Consider the following 21,576-nt stretch of genomic DNA (forward strand, 5'->3'; position numbering starts at 1 on the left):
TCACCACCGCCCCTGTACAATCTATCCCCACAGACCCTACCCCACCCCACTCACTCCCCACCGACCCTGTGCAATCTTTCCCCACATACCCAACCCCACTCACTATCCCCACCGCCCCTATACAATCTATCCCCACAGACCCTGCCTCACCCACTCACTATCCCCACCGACCCTGTGCAATCTATCCCCACACACCCTACCTCACCCACTATCCCCACCGCCCCTATACAATCTATCCCCACAGACCCTGCCTCACCCACTCACTATCCCCACCGACCCTGTGCAATATATCCCCACACACCCTATCCCACTCACTATCCCCACCACCCCTGTACAATCTATCCCCACAGACCCTACCCCACCCCACTCACTCCCCACCGACCCTGTGCAATCTTTCCCCACATACCCAACCCCACTCACTATCCCCACCACCCCTGTACAATCTATCCCCACAGACACTACCTTACTCATTATTACCATCACCCCTGTACAATCTATCTCCACAGACCGTACCCCACCCACTCACTTCCCACCATCCCTGTACAGTCTATCCCCACAGACCCTACCCCATCCCCTCTCTCCCCACCAGCCCTGCACAATCTATCCTATGACAGACTCTATCCCACCCATTTAATCTCCTGAGGGGAGATACTCTCTAATCCCCAAAGGTAATCATATAAATCTTCAACCATTGATTTCCTCTCATATCGAACTCTGGTCTGCTGCCCTCCAGATGTAGTCCTGCTCTTGTCCGATGCAGTGTTTATCCATCTCAGTCTATCGCTATACCAGTAAACTCGATGCCAGTCACAGGTATTTATCCTGCCCCTCTCTGCAGGTGCACTGACACCACTTCAACTCTCGAGGATTTTGGTCGCAAACATTTAGGCTGTAAAAAATCGAGACCCCTACTCTGCCGCTGTAACCTAGGGTTATGAGCAATGTTCCCCCGAAGGAGCGCAGGCTCGGCCACTCACCAATCGGGAGGTCCCACCTAGCCCGCTCACAAGCTGCTGCCGCTGGGAGATACGGTGCTCGCCCGGCCACAATTTTAAAGGGACTGTGCACGGAAAATAATTAGAGGGAACGTCAGTTGCTGACCCTGCAGGATTGCCAAGGAATGAAAGGTTAATCTCCTGGACACGATAGCACAGTGGTTATGTTAATGGATCAGTAATTCACAGGCCTGGACTGATGATCCAGAGTTGTGAATTCAAATTTGACTGGAGCACCTGGGGAATTTAAATTCAGTTAATTAAATAAATCTGATATCTGGTATAAGGAAAAACTAGCATCAGTAATGGTGACTGTAAAACTACCGAATTGTTGTAAAAACCCATCTGGTTCACTTTAGGGAAGGAAATCTGCTGTCCTTACCCGGTCTGGCCTATATGTGACTCCAGACCCACAGCAATGTGGTTGACTCTTAACTGCCCTCTGTGGTTCAAGAAGGCGGCTCACCACCACCTTCTCAAGGACAATTAGGGATGGGCAATAAATGCCAGCCTTGCCAGCGACGCCCATGTCCCAGGAATGAATAAAAGAAAAACTCCTACAAGAGACCTGGTAGAAAGAAATCATACGTGTATTAAAAAAGTGTTTTTTTTCATTTTCTTTTAACACTTTCATTTATTAGTTATAAAAATATCGAAGACAGGGGGAAAAAAAGGCTGTTTGACTCGGCGGGGTGGCTGGAGGTCATGTGATGAAACCTCCAGGAATATTTCCAACCGGAGTTGGCAACTGTACTGTAACCAGGGTGAGGGAGAGGGGCTCCCGATAACGCTACACAGTTACGTACCAGACCCCCATTGGGACCCCCGGGGTCACCCGCGCCAGTGTCAGCAGAGGTGGGATGCCCGGCAGTGGGTGGGGCCAGAATTAGTGGCATCGGCCAACGGCTGAAGCTGGAGTCGGCAGGTCCAGCAGCAGGGTGAGCGCAATACGTTCCCACCCCCTCTTGCCTGAGGAAGCCCCCCCGCCCCGTCACACTTGGAAACTAATGGGGAGGAGAGACCTGGTGTAACCGGCTCCCCGCCCCGAGAGCATACCATGTGCCCTGAGCACAGTGCAGGTTTTCAAAGTCGTATAATTTTTCAAAGCCCCAAAGTGATTTTGTGTTGTTGCTGCAGTTCCAGCTTGGGCCAGGAGATGGTGTGGTTTTTCAGTGCCTGCTTGCCATGTGCAGTTCAGAGAAGGTTCACTAGGTTGATTCCGGAGATGAGGGAGTTGACTTATGAAAATAGGTTGAGTAGGTTGAGCCTATACACATTGGAGTTCAGAAAAATGAGAGGTGATCTTATTGAAACATATAAAATAAGGTGGAGGCTCGACAAGGTGGATGCAGAGAGGATATTTCCACTCATAGGGGAAACTAAAATTAGGGGACATAGTCTCAGAATAAGGGGCCGCCCATTTAAAACTTAGATGAGGAGGAATTTCTTCTCTCAGTGGGTTGTAATTCTCTACCCCAGAGAGCTGTAGAGGCTGGGTCATTTAATGTATTTAAGGTGGAGATAGACAGATTTTTGAGCGATAAGAGAATAAGGGGGTTATGGGGAGCGGGCAGGGAAGTGGAATTGAGTCCATGATCGGATCAGCCATGATCTTATTCGGTCAGGCTCGAGGGGTCAAATGGCCTACTCTTGCTCCTATTTCTTATGTTCTTATGGACAAAAACGTTCTTTTAGTTTGAAGATCAATTTTATATAAAGGATGACAACCCGATGTTAAAAGGACAGAGGAATAACTTTAGTTTCTTGTTCCTTAATTAAAGATGAGGAAGCAATTTCGATTTCATACTCTCCTTGAAAAAGGTAATATTGGGTTTTCATCCCCTTTACACAAAAATTGTCCCATTTCCCACTATTTCATGCTGGGTTTTTAAAAGGGATTTCCATTAAATGGCGGGTCCCTGTCACTGAAGCAGCTGTTAAAGTGGCTGGGAGGATAACTTTAATACAGGTTAATTTGCTGGCACTGGAGGGATGGGAATATCATACCTAAAGGCAGCAGAGCATAATATACAGTTAAAAAGGGGAGAGTGATGTCAGTTATTTGCCACTCTTAATGTGGAGTGCTTTTTCCTTGTTTAGAGAGATGTGTTGTCAGTGAATGACTGCTCAAAATGAACGACAATGTCCTGCTCCAGAGACAACAGGCTGCACCTTCACTTCCCACTGTCAGATAACACTGTTGGCATGTTTCCAGGATGCTAGGCAGCCATTTATATCAAATCAATAACTCACTTCCTTCCCATGTTCTAGCTGAACACTGAAACCACAGTTAATAAGCACAGCTTGTGACTGACTGAGTTTTGTTCAAAACCACGTTGGATGGCACACATGTTGGGTGCTGGACAGGACCCATGGGTATTCCTGTAACTACAGTCCATTCCCTTCATTGAATATCAAGCCTCCAGGGGCTTTTCTAGAAAAAACTTCTCAGACTAAAGAAGGTGAAGCTGCTAAAAATGAGCATGTGCAGCAGATAAATTCCTTTGGACAGTGGGGTCCATCCCGCTGTCTTTGACTAACTGTTCATCGTGCGAGCTGTGCTGTGCTGTGCAAGCAGTGCTCTCAATCGGCGCGCAGACTAGGAAGAGTTGCAGAGTGTTCTCTAGGTGTCGCTGTCTGGAAATTGTTCAGTCCATCTGGATGTGTCAATGAAAATGGAGCAAGACCCATGATAAAACCAGAGGCGTGGCAGGAAACCTTCGATAGTCCACACATCCTTGGCACAATCGTATACCTCCAACTCCACACTGTAGTCTCCTTCCATCCCCTTCCAGTGGCCGCCAGTAACATAGATCTTCCCAGCAATCACCACCATACCCCCATTCTCATGTAACTTATGGAGCAGCTGGACCTGAAAGAGGAGAACAAAACAATGCATCATGGGACATCAATGCAATGCATCATGGGACATCAATGCAATGCATCATGGGACATCAATGCAATGAATTATGGGACATCAGTGCAATGGATCAAGTGACGTCAGTGCAATGGATTATGAGATGCCAGTGCAATGGATTATGGGATGTCAGTGCAATGGATTATGGGATGTCAGTTGCAGAACTCCTTGCATGACAGAACAATGAATTGTGGGATACCAGGAGAATACATCGTGGGCTACCAGTACAATGAATCATGGGATACCAGTATTATTCTGACCTGCTTCAGAAATGCTCTGATACAGTGTGACTGTCTTTCAAAGTGCATTAGCACATTGGCTCAGACTGCAGGGGTCACCCCTGAGCATATTCGTTGTCTGTGGACCTTCTATGTTCTGGTATGCTGTCAGAGACAAACCCATATGATGCAACCATGGCAAGCTGCAGAACCTAGCTCTTGATTGACAGGAGAACAAGTTTTTCAGAACCGTTTTTCAGCCAATGGAAACCCTTTTTGAAAATCAAAAACTTGCTTCTACCTTGAAAATGGATGTTGAGTGCAGAGCCGCAGAAAAGCAAGGCTGTGAAACGTTAAACTTAAAAGTGGAGGGAGAGAATTGTGTGCAGCAGTTACCAAGCAAGTTAAATTAATGCTGCTGCAAAAACAGCACTTGGGAGCAGGAGGAAGCAGCTTAATATTCCGTAGGTAGACGCCAGAGCCGTAAACTTTCAGTGTACATGCTGATGGTGAAGAACCTCGTTTACTGCCAACACCGATCGGAAAACTGGGGGCAGGGTGAGCTTTCTCGGGGACCATGCCTATTTGGAAAACGTTCTCCCATATAACGGAGGCCAACACACCCCAGAGACTGGGCTCACATGTGTATATATTTCCAAAAATAACCTGAAACATGCAAACAGGTGAAACCATCAACAACACTTATGCAAATCTGTCAAGCCTTGGCACTTAGTAAAAGCATCAAACTGTCAAACCGTGTCAACCTGATCAACTCGTGGCACTGTGTGACCAGGGGTGCTGGTGCCATGGGAACGAAACAAAAAAGAGACTCTGAGGTGACAGTTTCAATGTGACTCAGGGGTCATCCACTGGACTTTTAATTCAGAGTTATCTGATCAGTATGTAACTCGGGGGCAGGCATGACAGTGTCACAGATCAGACGTCTCTTTCACGCATTTCTCCTCTGACAGGTCACACACTCTCAGTTATATATGTAACCTTGTATATACCTTGTACAACCACCAGAGGGCTCATCCTCTGGAGTCCCAAGTGATCCCATAATCCCTTGGGAGCACAGGTACTTAAGGAGGCCTCCCAGGCTGGAGAGGCACTCTGGAGACCTGCATTAAAAGACTAAGGTCACACTTTACTTTGAGCTCACAGTATACAGTCAGACTCTTTATTCATACATAACACTCTCTACTAAATAAAACCTCAAACTACATTTGTTCTCTCTTTTCTTTCTAGTTCCCCCTCTCCCCCTCTCCTCCCCTGGACTCCGACACTCACTCCAGGATGCGGGTTCCACAGGTGCCATTCGCCCTCCACTCCCTCACCCATTGACCCTTCTTTCTGTGTGAGTCCAGACAGCGAGTGTAGACATGGTATTCAACTCTAGGGGAGATTACAGCCAGGCCTCACTGAATGTCCACATCCATACTGCCAGATGCATGCCAGATACATACACTTTTCTCTAATGCCACCCAAAGCTGATCAGCGAACTGAATCCAGACCAATAACAGATGCAGGGAGCCTCTGGTTTTTAGGGTCGGTTACACGCTACTTTTATCAACTTGATTTAAAAATGCTTATCCTGGTGTTTAAATCCTTTCTTGGCCTCGCCCCTCCCTATCTCTGTAACCTCCTCCAGCCCTACAACCCTCAGAGATCTCTGTGCTCCTCCAATTCTGGCCTCTTGCGCATCCCTGATTTTAATCGCTCCACATTGGCGGCCGTGCCTTCAGCTGTCAAGGCCCTGTCTGAAATTCCCTCCTTAAACCTCTCCCCCCTCTCTACAACTGTCTCCTCCTTTAAGAGGCTCCTTAAAACCTACCTCTTTGACCAAGCTTTTGGTCACTGGTCCTAATATCTCCCTATGTGGCTCGGTTTCAAATCTTGCCTGATGACACGCCTGTAAAGGGTTTTCGGATGTTTTACTACGTTAAAGCTCCTACATAAATGCAATTTGTTGTTGTTGAATCACCAAAGGAAATGGTCTAAACTGATTCTTAAAAGGAAGGAAGGGGGAAGCTATTAATTTATTGATATTTATGTGCGGAAATTACAGCAGACAGACTTTGATGCACTTTCTCTTCTTTTGTATGGGAGTAGCAAAGCAAATCAAATGTCAATATCCAAGTCAGATATCCAGGCCAAAGCTTCCGGTGTAGCAGCGTGGATATCTTGCAGGCAGCCTGCAAATTTCCTCTGAGGGCAGTGCTCAGTGATGTGCCCCAGGGTCTGACGCACCAATGCAGCACACTGCAGGTTTGAAGGATCTATGTTCCTGATTACAATTAACTGCTTGGAATTTCCTCAGGGGTTGTCTCGATCTCCCGCCATAACTTGGGATCATCAATTTACAATCATCGCTAAGAGAGATTAGAAATGTCTTCACACAGAGAGCTGTTCAAGCAGGACACGTTTTGCCACGTGACGTGGTTCATGTGAAGCAATTCCATCATTTAAAGGAAGAGGAGATAAACTATTGAAGCAGAGGAGTATATAGGACTAGGGGGAGCGAGCAGGGAAGTGGGATTTGTTTAGATTTGCCTGAGCAAAGACCTGGTACAGACACATTGGGGTTCCTTCCGTGCTGTAAACATTTAGGGCTGAATTTTCGACTTAAGTTTTTGGGGTGATAATAGTGTCGGGGTGGGAAAGTTAGCGCCCGGGAACAGTTAGCGCCTCAGTAAAGTAAGTTTCGGCAGCTGGGCCCCGAGTCAGGGGGCGCAGTGCTAAGGGAGGCGTTGAATACCTCTCTTGGGGCGTGAGGACGGTAAACTCCTGAACAAGAGAGTCGGGCCGGGAGCGCTCCAAGAGATGCCTGGGGAGGAAAAAAAAACCCCCACAAAAACATTCCCAAAACATTGCCCATCCCACCACAACATAAATCGCAAAAAAATTAAAAGAAAAACCAGTAACACTTACCTTCAGAGTCCATTACCTATCTCTCCGCTGTCAGGATGGTTGGACCACCTGATTTCCCAGGCGGTCAGTGCAAGGCGCACTGTGGGGTGGACGGGTCAGGTTGAAGTTCAAACTCGCGCCGGTGTCGCAACCAGGGGCGTTGCACTTCCGGGCGGTACTGCTCCGCACCGCTGCTAAACCGAACCCGATGATCGTTGTGGGGCGCTGGAGGCTGACCGCCTGCCCAGAACACCTCACCGCCGCCATTGCCGCCGCTCCGGGGTGAAAACCGGAGTGCAGAAGACCCAAAATTCCAGCCATAGAGATTACGTTAAGGGTTAATGTAGAATTACTGATAACTTAAGAGTCAGTGTGATGTGATTGGCATATTAAGTGTAACATCAGTCTCAGCTTCCCCCACCCTTACCTTCTGCCACATGTTGGCCTCAGAATCGTAGGCATAGACCTTCTTTGTGTTGTCTCCAATTAAATAAATCACTCCATCCACAGAGACACACCGGGGAGCTGACAGGTACTTTGGAATGAAGGGAGAGGCAATAACACTCCAGTTATCTGTAGAGACAAAATGAAAGGTATAAGAGAGGTGGAGAGAAGGGTTTTAAATTCCAATCACTTAAAGCCCCGGATCTGAACAGTGAAGTTCACAAGGTTTGAAGTATGGCATTAAAAGGAACATTGTCCTGGAAGGGAGGTAAGAGGGTTGTGATTCTGGGAGCAACATAGAAGCATCCAAGATATCACTGAGTGCTGGTGGCTGGCTGGGTCCACAGTGACCTCCAATAACACGACTTCTGAGGAGTTTGAGAATATTGAGATCTGTTCAGGTAATGACTCAATACTTTAGCATATTAAAGGTAACGAGCCTCAGGAACTTACAGAGTAGGAACCTGATACGTATGCTTATCACTATAATAAATCACACGTGGCCCATGCTGGAGCTGATCACCTTGTGACCTTTAGGTTTAATGTAAACTCCAAAAGTGAGCACTGCAGGGGGAGCCTGCTTTATATAGGGAGGCAGCACAAGGTGCAGTAATGTGTGCCTCCCGGGCTTTCCCCATCTGTTGGCTATTACATGTAATTACATGGTACAATGCATGGTACAGAATATGGCTGCAAATACATCACAACACTTTCCCTCAAGTCTGAGATGCGGTTTACAAGTCGAGCCTGACCGGGGGTCTGCGCTCTCTGGTTGAGCGTCTGAGTTGGACGCTGAGTGTGGGCGGCCTGACCGGAGTGTCGCTGCCTTGCGGTGCTATGACTCTGGTCGGACTGTCCGGTGCGATGGGTTCTGTCTCTTGGTGAACCGCTGGTTCTGTTGCTTGTGGTTGGAAGTCGATGTATCATCCAGCGGTTCTGGATCATCGGTGAACCTCAATTTGGTTTGATCGATGTGCTTCTTGCAGGTTTGGCCATTAGTGAGTCTTACCACGGATACCCAACTCCCCTCTTTAGCTACGACAGTGTCTGCGAGCCACTTGGAGCCCGTACCAAAGTTCAGCACGAAAACAGGGTCATTGACATTGATACAACGCGTTACAGAGTTGCAGTCATGATATGTACATTGCTTAAGATGCAGGCTTTCGACAATCTCACTTAAAACCGGGTGCACGAGGGACAACCTTGTCTTGAGGGTCCTCTTCATGAGTTCAGCGGGCGGAACCCCTGTGAGTGAGTGGGGCCTCGTCCGATATGCAAGCAGCACGCGAGATAGACGGGTCTGCAAGGGGCCTTCCGTCACTCACTGCATGCCCTGCTTTATGATCTGTACTGCCCGTTCAGCTTCGCCGTTGGAGACTGGTTTGAACGGGGCCGACCTGACATGCTTTATGCCATGACAGCACATAAATTCACGACATTCGGAACGCGTAAAGCATGGTCCATTGTCACTAACAAGGACGTTGGACAGGCCATGGGTGGCGATCATTGTCCGAAGGCTCTCTATTGTGGCAGTGGATGTGCTGGACGACATTATAACACATTCGATCCATTTCGAATAAGCATCAATTACAACTAGGAACATTTTTCCCAGAAAGGGACCCGCATGGTCTACGTGGATACGGGACCAGTGTTTGGAGGGCCAGGACCACAGGTTCAGGGGGGCTTCCCTGGTTGTGTTGCTGAGTTGCGTGCACGTGTTACACTAGCGTATGCACGACTCTTAAGTCCACGTCGATGCCGGGCCACCACACGTGCGATCTCGCAATGGCTTGCATCATTATGATGCCGGGGTATGTGCTATGGAGATCCTTGACAAATAAATCTCTGCCCTTCTTGGGCAGGACTACGCGATTTCCCCACAAAATGCAGTCAGCCTGGACGGATAGCTCGTCCTTGCGCCGGTGAAACGGCTTAAAATCGGCATGTATTTATCCATACGTGGTTGCCCAGTTTCCACTTAATATACAGTTTTTCACCTGGGACAGCAGTGGGTCTTGGCTGGTCCAGATTCTTATCTGGCGCGCCGTGACGGGTGACCCTTCACCCTCAAAGGCTTCCATGGCCATGACCAGTTCCACGGGCTGCTCTGCTTCACTCTCGGTGGTGGCGAGCGGGAACCGGCTCTGTGCATCTGCGCAGTTATAGGTGCCTGGTCTGTGGCGCATCGTGTAGTCTTAAGCGGACAGTGTTAATGACCACTTCTGAATGCGAGCTGAGGCGTTGGTATTAATGCTTTCGCTCTCAGAGAATAACAACGTGAGCGGCTTGTGGTCGGTTTCTAGTTCGAACCGCCAGCCAAATAGGTTCTGGTGCATATTTTTTACTGCGTACACACAAGCTAGGGCCTCCTTTTCGACCATGCTGTACCTCCTTTCAGCCCTGGAAAGGCTGCGGGACGCATACGCTACAGGTTGGAGCTTACCCGACACGTTCGCTTGCTGAACCACACACCCGATCCCGTAGGATGACAATCCCGTAGGACGATCTACGCTAAAACAAGATCCCTACAGGGATCATACAGCGTCAGTAGTTTGTTTGAATACAATAAGTTTCTGGCCTTCTCGAAGGCAGTTTCTTGATTTTTACCTCAGACCCAGTCATCACCCTTACGGAGCAGTACATGTAATGGTTCAAGCAAAGTGCACAGCCCAGGCAGAAAGTTACCAAAGTAGTTCAGTAGTCCTAGGAACGAGCGCAGCTCCATCGTGTTGCGTGGTCTCGGGGGGCCTTCTGGATCACCTCCGTCTTGGAGTCTGAGGGTCTGATGCCATCTGCTGCGATTCTCCTTCCCAGGAATTCCACCTCTGGTACCAAGAAGACACATTTGGTTCGTTTCAATCTTAGACCTACTCGATTTAGTCGGCGTAGCACCTCTTCCAGGTTATGGAGGTGGTCATCGGTGTAGTGTCAGGTTTTCAAAATGTCGTCTTGGAAGATGACCGTTCCCGGGACAGATTTCAACAGGCTCTCCATGTTTCGTTGGAAGATCGCAGCCCCTGAACAGATACCGAAGGGGCACCGGTTGTATACGAACAGCCCCTTGTGTGTTTATGCACATCAGCTTCTTGGACGATTCCGTCAGCTCCTGGGTCATGTACGCTGAGGTGAGATCCAATTTCGAAAACAGCTTTCCGCACGACAGGGTCGCGAACAAATCCTCCACCTTGGGTAGTGAGTACTGGTCCTGTAACGATACTCAGTTTATGGTTACTTTATAATCTCCACAGATTCTAATTGTCCCATCACTTTTAAGAACAGGGACAATGGGACTGGCTGTCATTAAATTCCACTGGCAATATGATGTCTTCGCGCTGAAGCCGATCTAGCTCAATTTCTACTTTCTCTCGCATCATGTAAGGGACTGCTTTGGCCTTGTGGTAAACGGGCCTCGTGTCTGGGTTGAGGTGAATTGTCACCTTGGCCCCTGTGAAGCTGCCAATGCCAGGCTGGCTAAGTGACGGAAACTTGTCTAAGACCTACGCACACGTGGCTTTCTGCACCGACAATAATGCTTTTACACCGCCCCATTTCCAGTTAAAATTCCGTAGCCAGCTTCTGCCAAGCAGCGTGGGTCCGTTACCGGGAACAATGCATAGTGGCAATTTATGCACAGAACCATCATATAGCACCTGAACCATTGCACTTCCGAGGACCGGGATAATCTCTTTAGTGTAGGTGTGCAGCTTCGCGTCGATCGGGCTCAGCTTGGGCCTGTGTGCCTTGTTTGCCCAAAGCTTCTCGAAGGCCTTCTGACTCACGATCGATTGGCTCGCACCCGTGTCCAGTTCCATCGGTACTGGTATGCCGTTCAGTTTAATGTTCATCATAATCGGGGGACTCTTGTTGGTAAAGGTGTGCACTTCATGCACATGCACCCCATGTACCTCTTCCTCCTCAGTCGTCTCTGCGCGATTCTCAGGACCTACGCTTGACCTCCCATCCTCCGCTACATATCGAGTTGTAGCACGTTTACACATTCGGTGGAGGTGCCCCATCATTGAGCAATTCTTGCAGACATATTGTTTGAACCTGCACTGGTTTGCGCGATGAGCCCCTCCACAGCGCCAACAGCTTGCTGATGGACTTGCATTCACAGGTACTGATCTCTTCGCATTAGTCCACTGTTGTGGTGAGTGAGTCATCTCAGGACAAGCAGAGGTCGCATTAGCCCAGCTGGGGGCACTTCTCCTGTCTGCCGATGAATTTAGCTTATTCACGTTGTTTGGCCCCGGGTGATTCCAAAGTTGTGAGTAAAATAGCTTTGTTTCTTCCTCTCTGGCCATGTATGCCTGAGCAATTAGGGTGGCTTTGGCTAGGTCTAAGTCTTCCTCCGCTAACACTTTGTAGAAAATCCCTTCGTGCCCGATTCCCAAAACATAGAAGTCTCTCAACATTTCTTCAAGAACTGTACCGAATTTGCATGGCCCAGCAAGACGCCTAAGATCAGCGATGAATGCTGCCATGTCTTGGCCTACCCTGTGCCGGTGAGTGTAGAAATGGTACCTCGCCATGAGCGCACTGTGTTTCGGCATTAGGTGATTTCGAACTAGCTCGCACAGTTCTACATAACTTTTCTCAGTGGGTTTCGTCGGGACCAGTAGATCCTTGATCAATGCGTATGTCCATGATCCGCAGACCGTGAGGAGGACGGCCCTGTGTGTGCTGGCATTCGCGGCTCCCTCTAAGTCTTTTGCGACAAAGCATTGATCCAGCCAGTCAATGAAGTCATCCCAGTCTTCCCCGATGCAATATTGCTCAATGTAATTAATGGTGGCCATAGCTGTTAGTATCCAATTCTCGTCGCCAGTTGATATGTATGCTTATCACTATAATAAATCACACGTGGCCCATGCTGGAGCTGATCACCTTGTGACCTTTAGATTTAATGTAAACTCCAAAAGTGAGCACTGCAGGGGGAGCCTGCTTTATATAGGGAGGCAGCACGAGGTGCAGTAATGTGTGCCTCCCGGGCTCTCCCCATCTGCTGGCTGTTACATGTAATTACAAGGTACAATGCATGGTACAGAGTATGGCTGCAAATACATCACAGAACCAACCAGTGGTAACAAAAAGATCAGATTTTTGGTTCCATACAGGACAATGGGATTGAGTTGTAGCCAAATGTACAGCCCGGTTGGGAATCCAGCATTAGTATTGGTGTTTGGCTCCTAAATGTCTCAAGTGGATTGTGTTAATAATTCTTTCCCAATATGCTTGCAGCATCTGTTGGCAGAATATTGGCATGGCACTAAATTAAAATAAATAACTTTAGGGTAAGACACTGGGGTGGAAATTCGGTTACCGAGGCGAGGCGGAGGTCCCGCCCCAGCCGTGAGATGGGGGTACCACCCCCGAGAGGACGTGGAGCTCAATGTCGGGCGCTCCACTTCCTCTCGGGGATTGGGACCAGCGGCCTAAGCGCGGGAATTTTCCAGCTCTACGCAGAGCGTTGGCCGGGATCACAGGGCACATCAGTTAAAGGCGCTCATCAAATGCAAAGTTGCACTACATTCTCATCCCTTTCCTGAGAGTCAAACATCAGTACCTACCTATGACAGGATTGTAACACTGCAGAGTGAGAACGTTGTACTTGGCTGCACATGAACCAATCACGTAGAGCTTTCCCACGCACCCTGTGACGGTGAAGTTAGTGACGTACTTCACTGTGGGACCAATCCGAGCCCAGCTGTCATTGTATGGGTCGTAACGTTCCACTTCCACGACATCCAATGTCGTCCCTGCGATTCAGAAAGTGTCAGAATTTTACCACAGGACTGTGTGGCCCGATTCCCTTCCATTGAATTTTATGTCCCTATCACACACTCCCAGACCCAGGAGTTTCCTGCACTCTACCCCTATCACACACTCCCAGACCCAGGAGTTTCCTGCACTGTAACTCCATCAAACACCACAGACTCTGAGAAGTTTTCTGCATTGCCTCTGCCCAAGTCCTCCTCTCTCGCCAACTGGGGAAGGATGGCTCACTTCCATCCTCTGCCTCATTATTCCTCTCTCGTTTCCCAAGGACCCCTTCTTACAATTCCAAGAACCCTTCCTCCTCCCATATAGTGCAGAGTGCCTCCAGCTGTTTGTGAAGCTCAGTAGCTCGGTCAAGGCTAACTGGAGACACTTCTTACACCTGTGGCTATCCTCGACATTCACAGTTTCTAGAAAGTCTCAAAGAGTTTTCCCAGTTCCATCAGTTTGAGTTACGCTGGACAGCTCAAGTCACACATCTAGGCCCAAGGCTGCACTAGGCCCTCTGAATGGGATGCCAAGACTCTACCACTAATCATTAACCCTTTCTGATTTTGAACATCAGCACTTCACTACTAGAACAAACATAGCTGACTTAGAAATTAATTCATGTTCTGGGACGATCTACCTAGCACAACAATGTAAAACAAAGCGTCTTGGCCACAATGCTTCATTCTGAATGCGCACTCCACCCCATAACTTTGCACTAGATTCATTCTTCAATGGCTCGCCTGCTACCTCCGATGGCGTAGATTTCTCCGTTTAACGCTGCCGTAGAGTGGTTGGTTCTGGCCTTTAACATCGAAGCAATGGGTTTCCATACCCCTTCTTTGGAAAGGAATTTCCAGGCCTGGGTGGTCGACCAAGTGTCAGTCTTACTGCCTCTGGAGCCTCCTGGAAAGGCAAGAGTGGAAACAGTTGCCAAGTGATCTTTGCGTAACATTTTTTTAAGAATCTCACCATCAGTATATTTTTTTTAAACCGTAGTATGTAACATAATTACTGGGAGAGAATGTGTCCACGACAGAGATTGATCGCACTCCAGGACCTTGAGCACAAAAACAAATCTAGGCTGACCCTCCAGTGCAGTGCTGCACTATCGGAGGTGCAGTCTTTCGGATGAGACGTTAAACCGAGACCCTGTCTGCCCTCTCAGGTGGACGTAAAAGATCCCATGGCACTATTTTAAAGAAGTGCAGGGGAATTGTTCCCGGTATCCTGGTCAATATTTATCCTTCAATCAACATAAGAAAAAAACATTATCTGATCATTATCACATTGCTGTTTGTGGGAGCTTGCTGTGCGCAAATTGGCTGCCGCGTTTCCTACATTACAACAGTGACTACACTTCAAAAGTACTTCAGTGGCTGTAAAGCGCTTTGAGACGTCCAGCGTTCGTGAACGATGCTATATAAATGCAAGTCTTTCGTTAATATCCTAGCTGAGATAATGTCAAACATAGAAACATAGAAACGTAGAAAATAGGTGCAGGAGCAGGCCATTTGGCCCTTCGAGCCTGCACCGCCATTCAATGAGTTCATGGCTGAACATGTAACTTCAGTACCCCATTCCTGCTTTCTCGCCATACCCCTTGATCCCCTTAGTAGTAAGGACTACATCTAACTCCTTTTTGAATATATTTAGTGAATTGGCCTCAACAACTTTCTGTGGTAGAGAATTCCACAGGTTCACCACTCTCTGGGTGAAGAAGTTTCTCCTCATCTCGGTCCCAAATGGCTTACCCCTTATCCTTAGACTGTGACCCCTGGTTCTGGACTTCTCCAACATTGGGAACATTCTTCCTACATCTAACCTGTCTAAACCCATCAGAATTTTAAACGTTTCTATGAGATCCCCTCTCATTCTTCTGAACTCCAGTGAATACAAGCCCAGTTGATCCAGTCTTTCTTGATATGTCAGTCCCGCCATCCCGGGAATCAGTCTGGTGAACCTTCGCTGCACTTCCTCAATAGCAAGAATGTCCTTCCTCAGGTTAGGAGACCAAAACTGTACACAATACTCCAGGTGTGGCCTCACCAAGGCCCTGTACAACTGTAGTAACACCTCCCTGCCCCTGTACTCAAATGAAGGCGATGAAGGCCAACATGCCATTTGCTTTCTTAACCGCCTGCTGTACCTGCATGCCAACCTTCAATGACTGATGTACCATGACACCCAGGTCTCGTTGCACCTCCCCTTTTTCTAATCTGTCACCATTCAGATAATAGTCTGTCTCTCTGTTTTTACCACCAAGAGATTGACAAAGATATCTGAAGAATTCTCTACATCTCTATCTAGGCAACTTGTGCAGAACCCGTCGCAGACACCAAGAGGCCAATTGGAAAGATGCAACAACCATTAACTTATCTCAGATTCCCATTGTCCCTGCCTCCTGCTCTGCTCTGTTCACCATCTAAGGTAACACAGGAATCAAATGGGGCATCTGACTTGTGTCTTTGTGTGTAGACCTGAGTCTTTCTCTTTTAGCTGTACATCAAACTGTTGCCCTCACACAGCTTCCAATCTCCCAGCCAGGATTCTAGCACACTGGGTGACTTTGTTTACGTGAGGCCCCTAGTTCACGTGACATGCTCTGAGCTGCCAACCCCTGTGTAAATTACTTGCCCAATATCCTGGGATGGAAGATCCAGCTTCTTCCATTTCATACGAATGCAGCGTTCAACTGCAGCCAATAAGTGACTGACCAATCCTTTGCACTCAGTAGATGGTCCTTAGAACACGGCTGATGGCAATACCAATCCTGGCCAACACTCATCCTTCAACCAACATCACCAAAAACAAATGAACTGGTTATTCATCTCATTGCTATTTGTAGGATTTCGCTGCACCAACTGGCTGCTGCATTTGCTGAGAAAACTACAGTGACTACAATTAGAAGTAATTTATTGGCTGTGAAGTACCTTAGGACAACCTGAGGATGGGAATGGTGATATATGAATGCAGAGTGATTATTTGCACTAGATTTTTAAGCATCCTCCTGCGCCTGCATGCTCTGGACTCTGTCCTGATAACTACGCATGCACACCACCGCTCATCTGGACTCCCCCCCCCCCCCCCCCCGTCCTCAGCTGGGACGGGGGAACTCTGTCCTCTCTGGGGTCCGAAGTCAGAATGGCTCGAATTACACTTTGGAAAGTCACTCAGAACTTGGGCTGGGCGGTTCTAATGACACACTCCAGAGAAACCTGTGGGCATGCCTTATCCTCCAAGGGGACCAATCGGCAATCAGGTCATGTGATCTTGGAGAGCCTATCAGAGACAATCAGAGCATTTTGCTGGTGCAAATAACTATGTCCATACAAATGCAAGTTCTTTCTTTCTTTCACAAGCTTCTCCTGAGTATTTCTGTCGGCAGATAGCTCACCCGTGATGTAGACGTCATTGTTTAAGGCTGTGACTGAGAAACCCCATTTGTTGTAATCCGGGAAGTCTGGCAGAATGGACCAGTGCCCTGTGGATGTAAGGCAACAGATTAGCAGTGACACCAGCCTCGGCAGCCAAGGGGCTGCTGCAGATCCTGCACTCAAATCACAAACTGCTCCCAGTAATTAGAAACCAGCTGTTGGGAAACTGGGTGGAAGAAATGACACAATCATTTGCTGCTGGTAGGTGGGAACTTTTCTACGTCTAAAATATAAAATTGTAAGGACCTAGAGCTTTGAGTTGCTCCCTTCTCTTAGTCAAGTCGTACACACCAGCTTCCTATTCACGCAACTACCCAAGTGAACTGAGAACTGAAAAGTGGGCACTGTGCATTGCTCCCTGGTGACCTGAACCTTGATTGGGACCCGAATGCACTGCTCCCTGGTGACCTGAACTCTTCTCAAAGTGTCCACCCAATAGGTCTCTCAAAAGAAGATTTACAAGAATGATACCAGAAATGTGAGGGTATACATATCAAGGGCCCGAAATTGGTGAAAGTTAAGTTCCGCTCAAGTACCGTCCAGAGGACCGCTGAGATCCTGACAGTACTTTGGACGGAAGTTTCATGGAGAAATCTAGGAAAGACTGCCCGGCGGCAAAAATGGGACTTATGCGCCGATTCTGGGCAGCAGCGGGCGGTAGCTCCCATTCTTTGCGGCAAATGCAAAGTATCGCCAAGGATTGAGTCAGGCCCAGGGAGGGGGGAACTGATAAAATAAAAAATTTTCAATACATAAAAAAACACCACCAGAAATCCTTCAGGGGACCCCATTCACCTGAATCCCTGCAAAAAAAATTAAAGAAAAGGTTACTAACCTTTTTTTGCAGGTCTTCATACTTACCGTTGTGGTCAGACCTGCCTCCACACAGCGGTCCTTTCCCCTGCTGCAGCCAACTCCCGCCCGGACCAAACTGGCAGCTCGGTGGGCGGGAAGACATTTCTGCGCGTTGCACGCCAGCGCACGCTAGTGGGCGGTACCCAGCGGTCTTCCCTCCCCGTTGGCGGGAGGCCTCCACCAAACTCGCTCAGAGGAGAGACCGCCCAGAAACCAAGGAAACTGCCGAGAAAACTCGGCGGCAGTGGACGGCAAGTCCACCAATTTCGGGCCCTCCCGGAAAGGATGAACAGGCTGGGTCTCTTTTCTCTTGAAAAAAGGCGGCTGAGGGGTGACCTAATAGAGGTCACCTGGGAATTTCTGGCCCAAGACCCCCCCCTAAGTGGAGGAAGAGCATCCGGGAGGGCGCTGAGCACCTCGAGTCTTGTCGCCGAGAGCATGCAGAAAACAAGCGCAGACAGCAGAAGGAGCATTCGGCAAACCAGACTCTCCATCCACTCTTTCCTTCACCCACTGTCTGTCCCACCTGTTACAGAGACTGTAATTCCTGTATTGGACTGTTCAGTCACCTGAGAACTCACTTTTAGAGTGGAAGCAAGTCTTCCTCAATTTCGAGGGACTGCCTATGATGATTACAATTATGAAAGGTTTTGATAGAGCGGATACAGAGAGAATGTTTCCACTTGTGGGGAAGAGCATAACCAGAGGCCATCAATATAAGATAGTCACCAAGAAATCCAACAGGGAATTCAGAAGAAACTTCTTTACCCAAGGAGTGGTGAGAATGTGGAGCTCGCTACCACAGGGAGTGGCTGAAGCGAATAGTATAGATGCATTTAAGGGGAGGCTAGAGAAACATACGATGGAAAAGGGAATAGAGGGTTATGCTGATAGGTTTAGGTGAGGAAATGTGGGAGGAGGCTTGAGTGGAACATAAACAACGGCATGGACTAGTTGGGCCTGTTGCTGTGCCATATATCCTATGTAATCCTATGTAACAAATTTATCAACAAAAGCTCAATTTTACTGATCTATATATTCCAGATTTGTCTCTAACCTTTCTGCAAATAAAGAGATTTTGTGAGTCACTTACTTATCCTCAGAAAAGACTGCTAAATTTAGCAACCTTACTCAATTGCCAGTAAAAACCTGATACCCTGCAAATCCAGGGGGAGAACATTTTTACAAAGCAAGTTTTTTTGGTCTGGAATGCTGTGTAAAAAAATTCTCCTCATCTCCCCCTGATAGGGTGGTGGAAGCAGATACACAATGGAATTGGATTATATACTTAAAAAGAAAAAGAATTGCAGAGCTGTGAGGAAAGAGCAGCAGAGTGGGGCGACTTGGGTAGCTCTTTCAAAGAAGCCAGCACCGGTACAATGGGCCAAATGGGCTCCTTTTGTGTTGCATGATTCTACGATTCTATGAAACATACACTAACCGTAGGTTTTTCTGTTGTTTTTTCCCGATCACTATCTGGGGAAAAAAATCTCCCCATGATTAATGTCTGGTCCTTTTTACAGGCCTCCTGATCTGTAAAAATATTTTCTGATAATGACCAAAATTTTCATTTGTTTTCATTTCAAACTCATCCTCAATTCACACTGGTGCTAAAATTCCATGTCCATTTTGGCACAATGATACCATATTTGGGATGGAAGGGGGCATGGGAGGAAACAAAGTGTGTCGGGACCTGGTTCTGCTGGATTTCCATCCTGTTTGGTATCTGTCGATATTTCTGCAGAATTATGTCAGTTTGGTACTAAAGAGTGTTAAGCAAACAAGAAAATCCACTCATCAAATCCTTACAGCAAGCACAGGGCACTTTGATCCACAATAGAACAAAAGGTGAAAGTCTAGTGTCTAAAGCACAACATAGCCCCAATGTCTGCCACACAACACATCACCCTGCCCCAGTGTCTAAACACACCATACAATTCCAATGCCCAACAAATAACACCACACTATCCAGTCCCAATGTCTAATACATCAAACTACCCATTCCCAATGTCTAATGCACCACATTACCCAGTCCCAATGTCTAACACACACCACATTACCCAGTCCCAATGTCTAACACACCACATTACCCAGTTCCAATGTTAAACTTACACCACACTAGAGTCCCAGTGTCCAGTGCACCACACTATCCAATCCCAATGTCTAACACACTAAACTACAGAGTTCCAGGAGCTGAAATTCAACCTCCCGAAAATGTCTCTTACCGCCGGAAAATGGCGGACACGCGGCGGAGTTGAGTGGCCGCCGATTTGGAGAAGGCCGCCGAAATTCTCCTACGTGGTTTTTCCGACGGTCCCCACTTCTGTCCCGCTGCTGCCAACCCCTCCTAAGTGCATCATCAAAGCGCGCACCGCCGATCTCCCGCACCGCAACCTAAATTCACCAATAACAATCTTCAGGCTGCCGAGCGGTGCCCCCGACAGTTTTTGCTGTGTGTGCGACATGGTTGTGCGGCGGACACACATCTGCGGCCGCCATTTAATTTTTTTTTGCTGGCCGACTTCCAGATCGGCCGGACAATCATGCGTTCGGCTCGGCCACTAACAGGCAACCTGGCTCCCCTTTTGAACGCCAGGCCGCTGGCCCGTCCGAAACCCTCTCTGGTGGCCCAGTGGTCCGAACTAAAATCATCGCAGAGCTCACAGCGGCCGACCCTTTATGTGAAGAGGAGAGACATGGTGACGCACAAGCGTCATGATGTCATCACCTTTCCGTTTATGTCCGACAGCGGTGGAGACTCTGTCCCGCCTCCACTTCCATTCCTCTTGTGTTCGATCTTCTGCTCTCCGCCTCAATTCTGCCCCCATTATGACCGACTTGCGATCCGCTCTAAAGAAAATGACAAAGAGCTAAATTTTGCGTAAGAGGCCAGCTCAACCACCGTGGCGGTGAATACACTTCAAAAGCGGTAGGTAGGATCTGTTTCGGGTGGTGGTGAATTTCAGACCCCCAATGTCTAACACACAGCATATTACAGAGCCCCAGGGGCTGAAATTCAGCTCCCTAATAAGGCCCGTTCCCGCCCGTTTGCGATGGCCATGCAGCGGAGTCGAGCGGCCGCTGATTTCTGGTCGAATGGCCGCCGCAAGTTAAATTCAACTCGGGGTTTTTCTGGTGGTCCCCACTTCCGCCCCGCCGCTGCCGATTGGCCGTGCGTGTGTCATCAGTGCCCGCACCGCCGGAAACCCCCACCTCCCGCAAAATTTAGCGAGCAAAATCTTATTGACGCCAAGCGGTTCCCCCGACAGCTTTTACTGTCGGTGCACCTTCTCTGCTCTCTCTCTGCCCTGGCTGTGTGGTGGCCATTAAAGGCGAGGGCCCAATGCCGCAACCGCCGTTTTATTTTTTTTGTCAGCTGACTATTTTGCCCCAGGGTTCGGCCGGGTCGCCAACGGGCAGCCTAGCATCCCCTCTTGGGTGCCAGGCTGCTAGCCCGGCCGAAACCCTCCCTGGTGGTCCAGTGTCCGATCGTGACTGATGGCCGATTCTCTCCCCTTTAACGGAGGCGAGAGACATGGTGACGCAGACGTGCGATGATGTCAACAACGCCCCACTGCTGAGTGACAGTGGCAGAGAATCCATCCCGCCACCACTTCCGCCCTCACTAGCACTTACCACCGCACCGCCGCCCCCATTATGACCCGCTTCCTGGCCGATTAAAAAAAGGCAAAGAGGTGAATTTCGCGAAAGAGGGGTCTTCCGAAATGGCGGTAAAACCTCTTCAAAAAAGGTATGAGCGCCAGCTTTCCGTCAGGACTTAATTTCGGCCCCACAGTGTCCAACGCACCAAACTACCCAGTCCCAATGTCTAACACTCACCACACTACAGAGGCCCTGGGGGTGAAATTCGGTCGCGCCTCAGTTGCGGCATTAATCCAGGCGGAGCGGTACTTTTAGCACCCTGAGAAAGTTTGTGTGCCCCGTCCAGAAATGTGTCAGAATCGGGCGAAAATCAGCCATTGCACATCAGACCTGGGGGAGATGGGGGAGGCTAACAATTGTTTGGTTGGTAC

At 48.6% G+C, this 21,576-nt stretch overlaps 1 protein-coding gene across 1 annotated transcript in view; it reads right to left on the reverse strand.

The window, feature by feature from the left end:
- Positions 1 to 583: 583 nt before the first annotated feature.
- Positions 584 to 21,576, reverse strand: part of klhl30 (kelch-like family member 30) — a 43,658-nt gene continuing 22,665 nt past the window's right edge. Inside the window, exons 4-8 of the mRNA XM_070883328.1 lie at positions 16,648 to 16,734; positions 14,001 to 14,156; positions 13,055 to 13,243; positions 7,468 to 7,613; positions 584 to 3,867 (exon numbers count right to left, since the gene is read on the reverse strand). Coding sequence (XP_070739429.1) covers positions 3,619 to 3,867; positions 7,468 to 7,613; positions 13,055 to 13,243; positions 14,001 to 14,156; positions 16,648 to 16,734 — 827 coding nt within the window. The 3' untranslated portion in view covers positions 584 to 3,618. The remainder of the gene's footprint in view (positions 3,868 to 7,467; positions 7,614 to 13,054; positions 13,244 to 14,000; positions 14,157 to 16,647; positions 16,735 to 21,576) is intronic.

The sequence above is a fragment of the Pristiophorus japonicus genome, chromosome 6 (assembly GCF_044704955.1).
Source record: "Pristiophorus japonicus isolate sPriJap1 chromosome 6, sPriJap1.hap1, whole genome shotgun sequence".
In the NCBI taxonomy this organism is placed as follows: Eukaryota; Metazoa; Chordata; class Chondrichthyes; family Pristiophoridae; genus Pristiophorus; species Pristiophorus japonicus.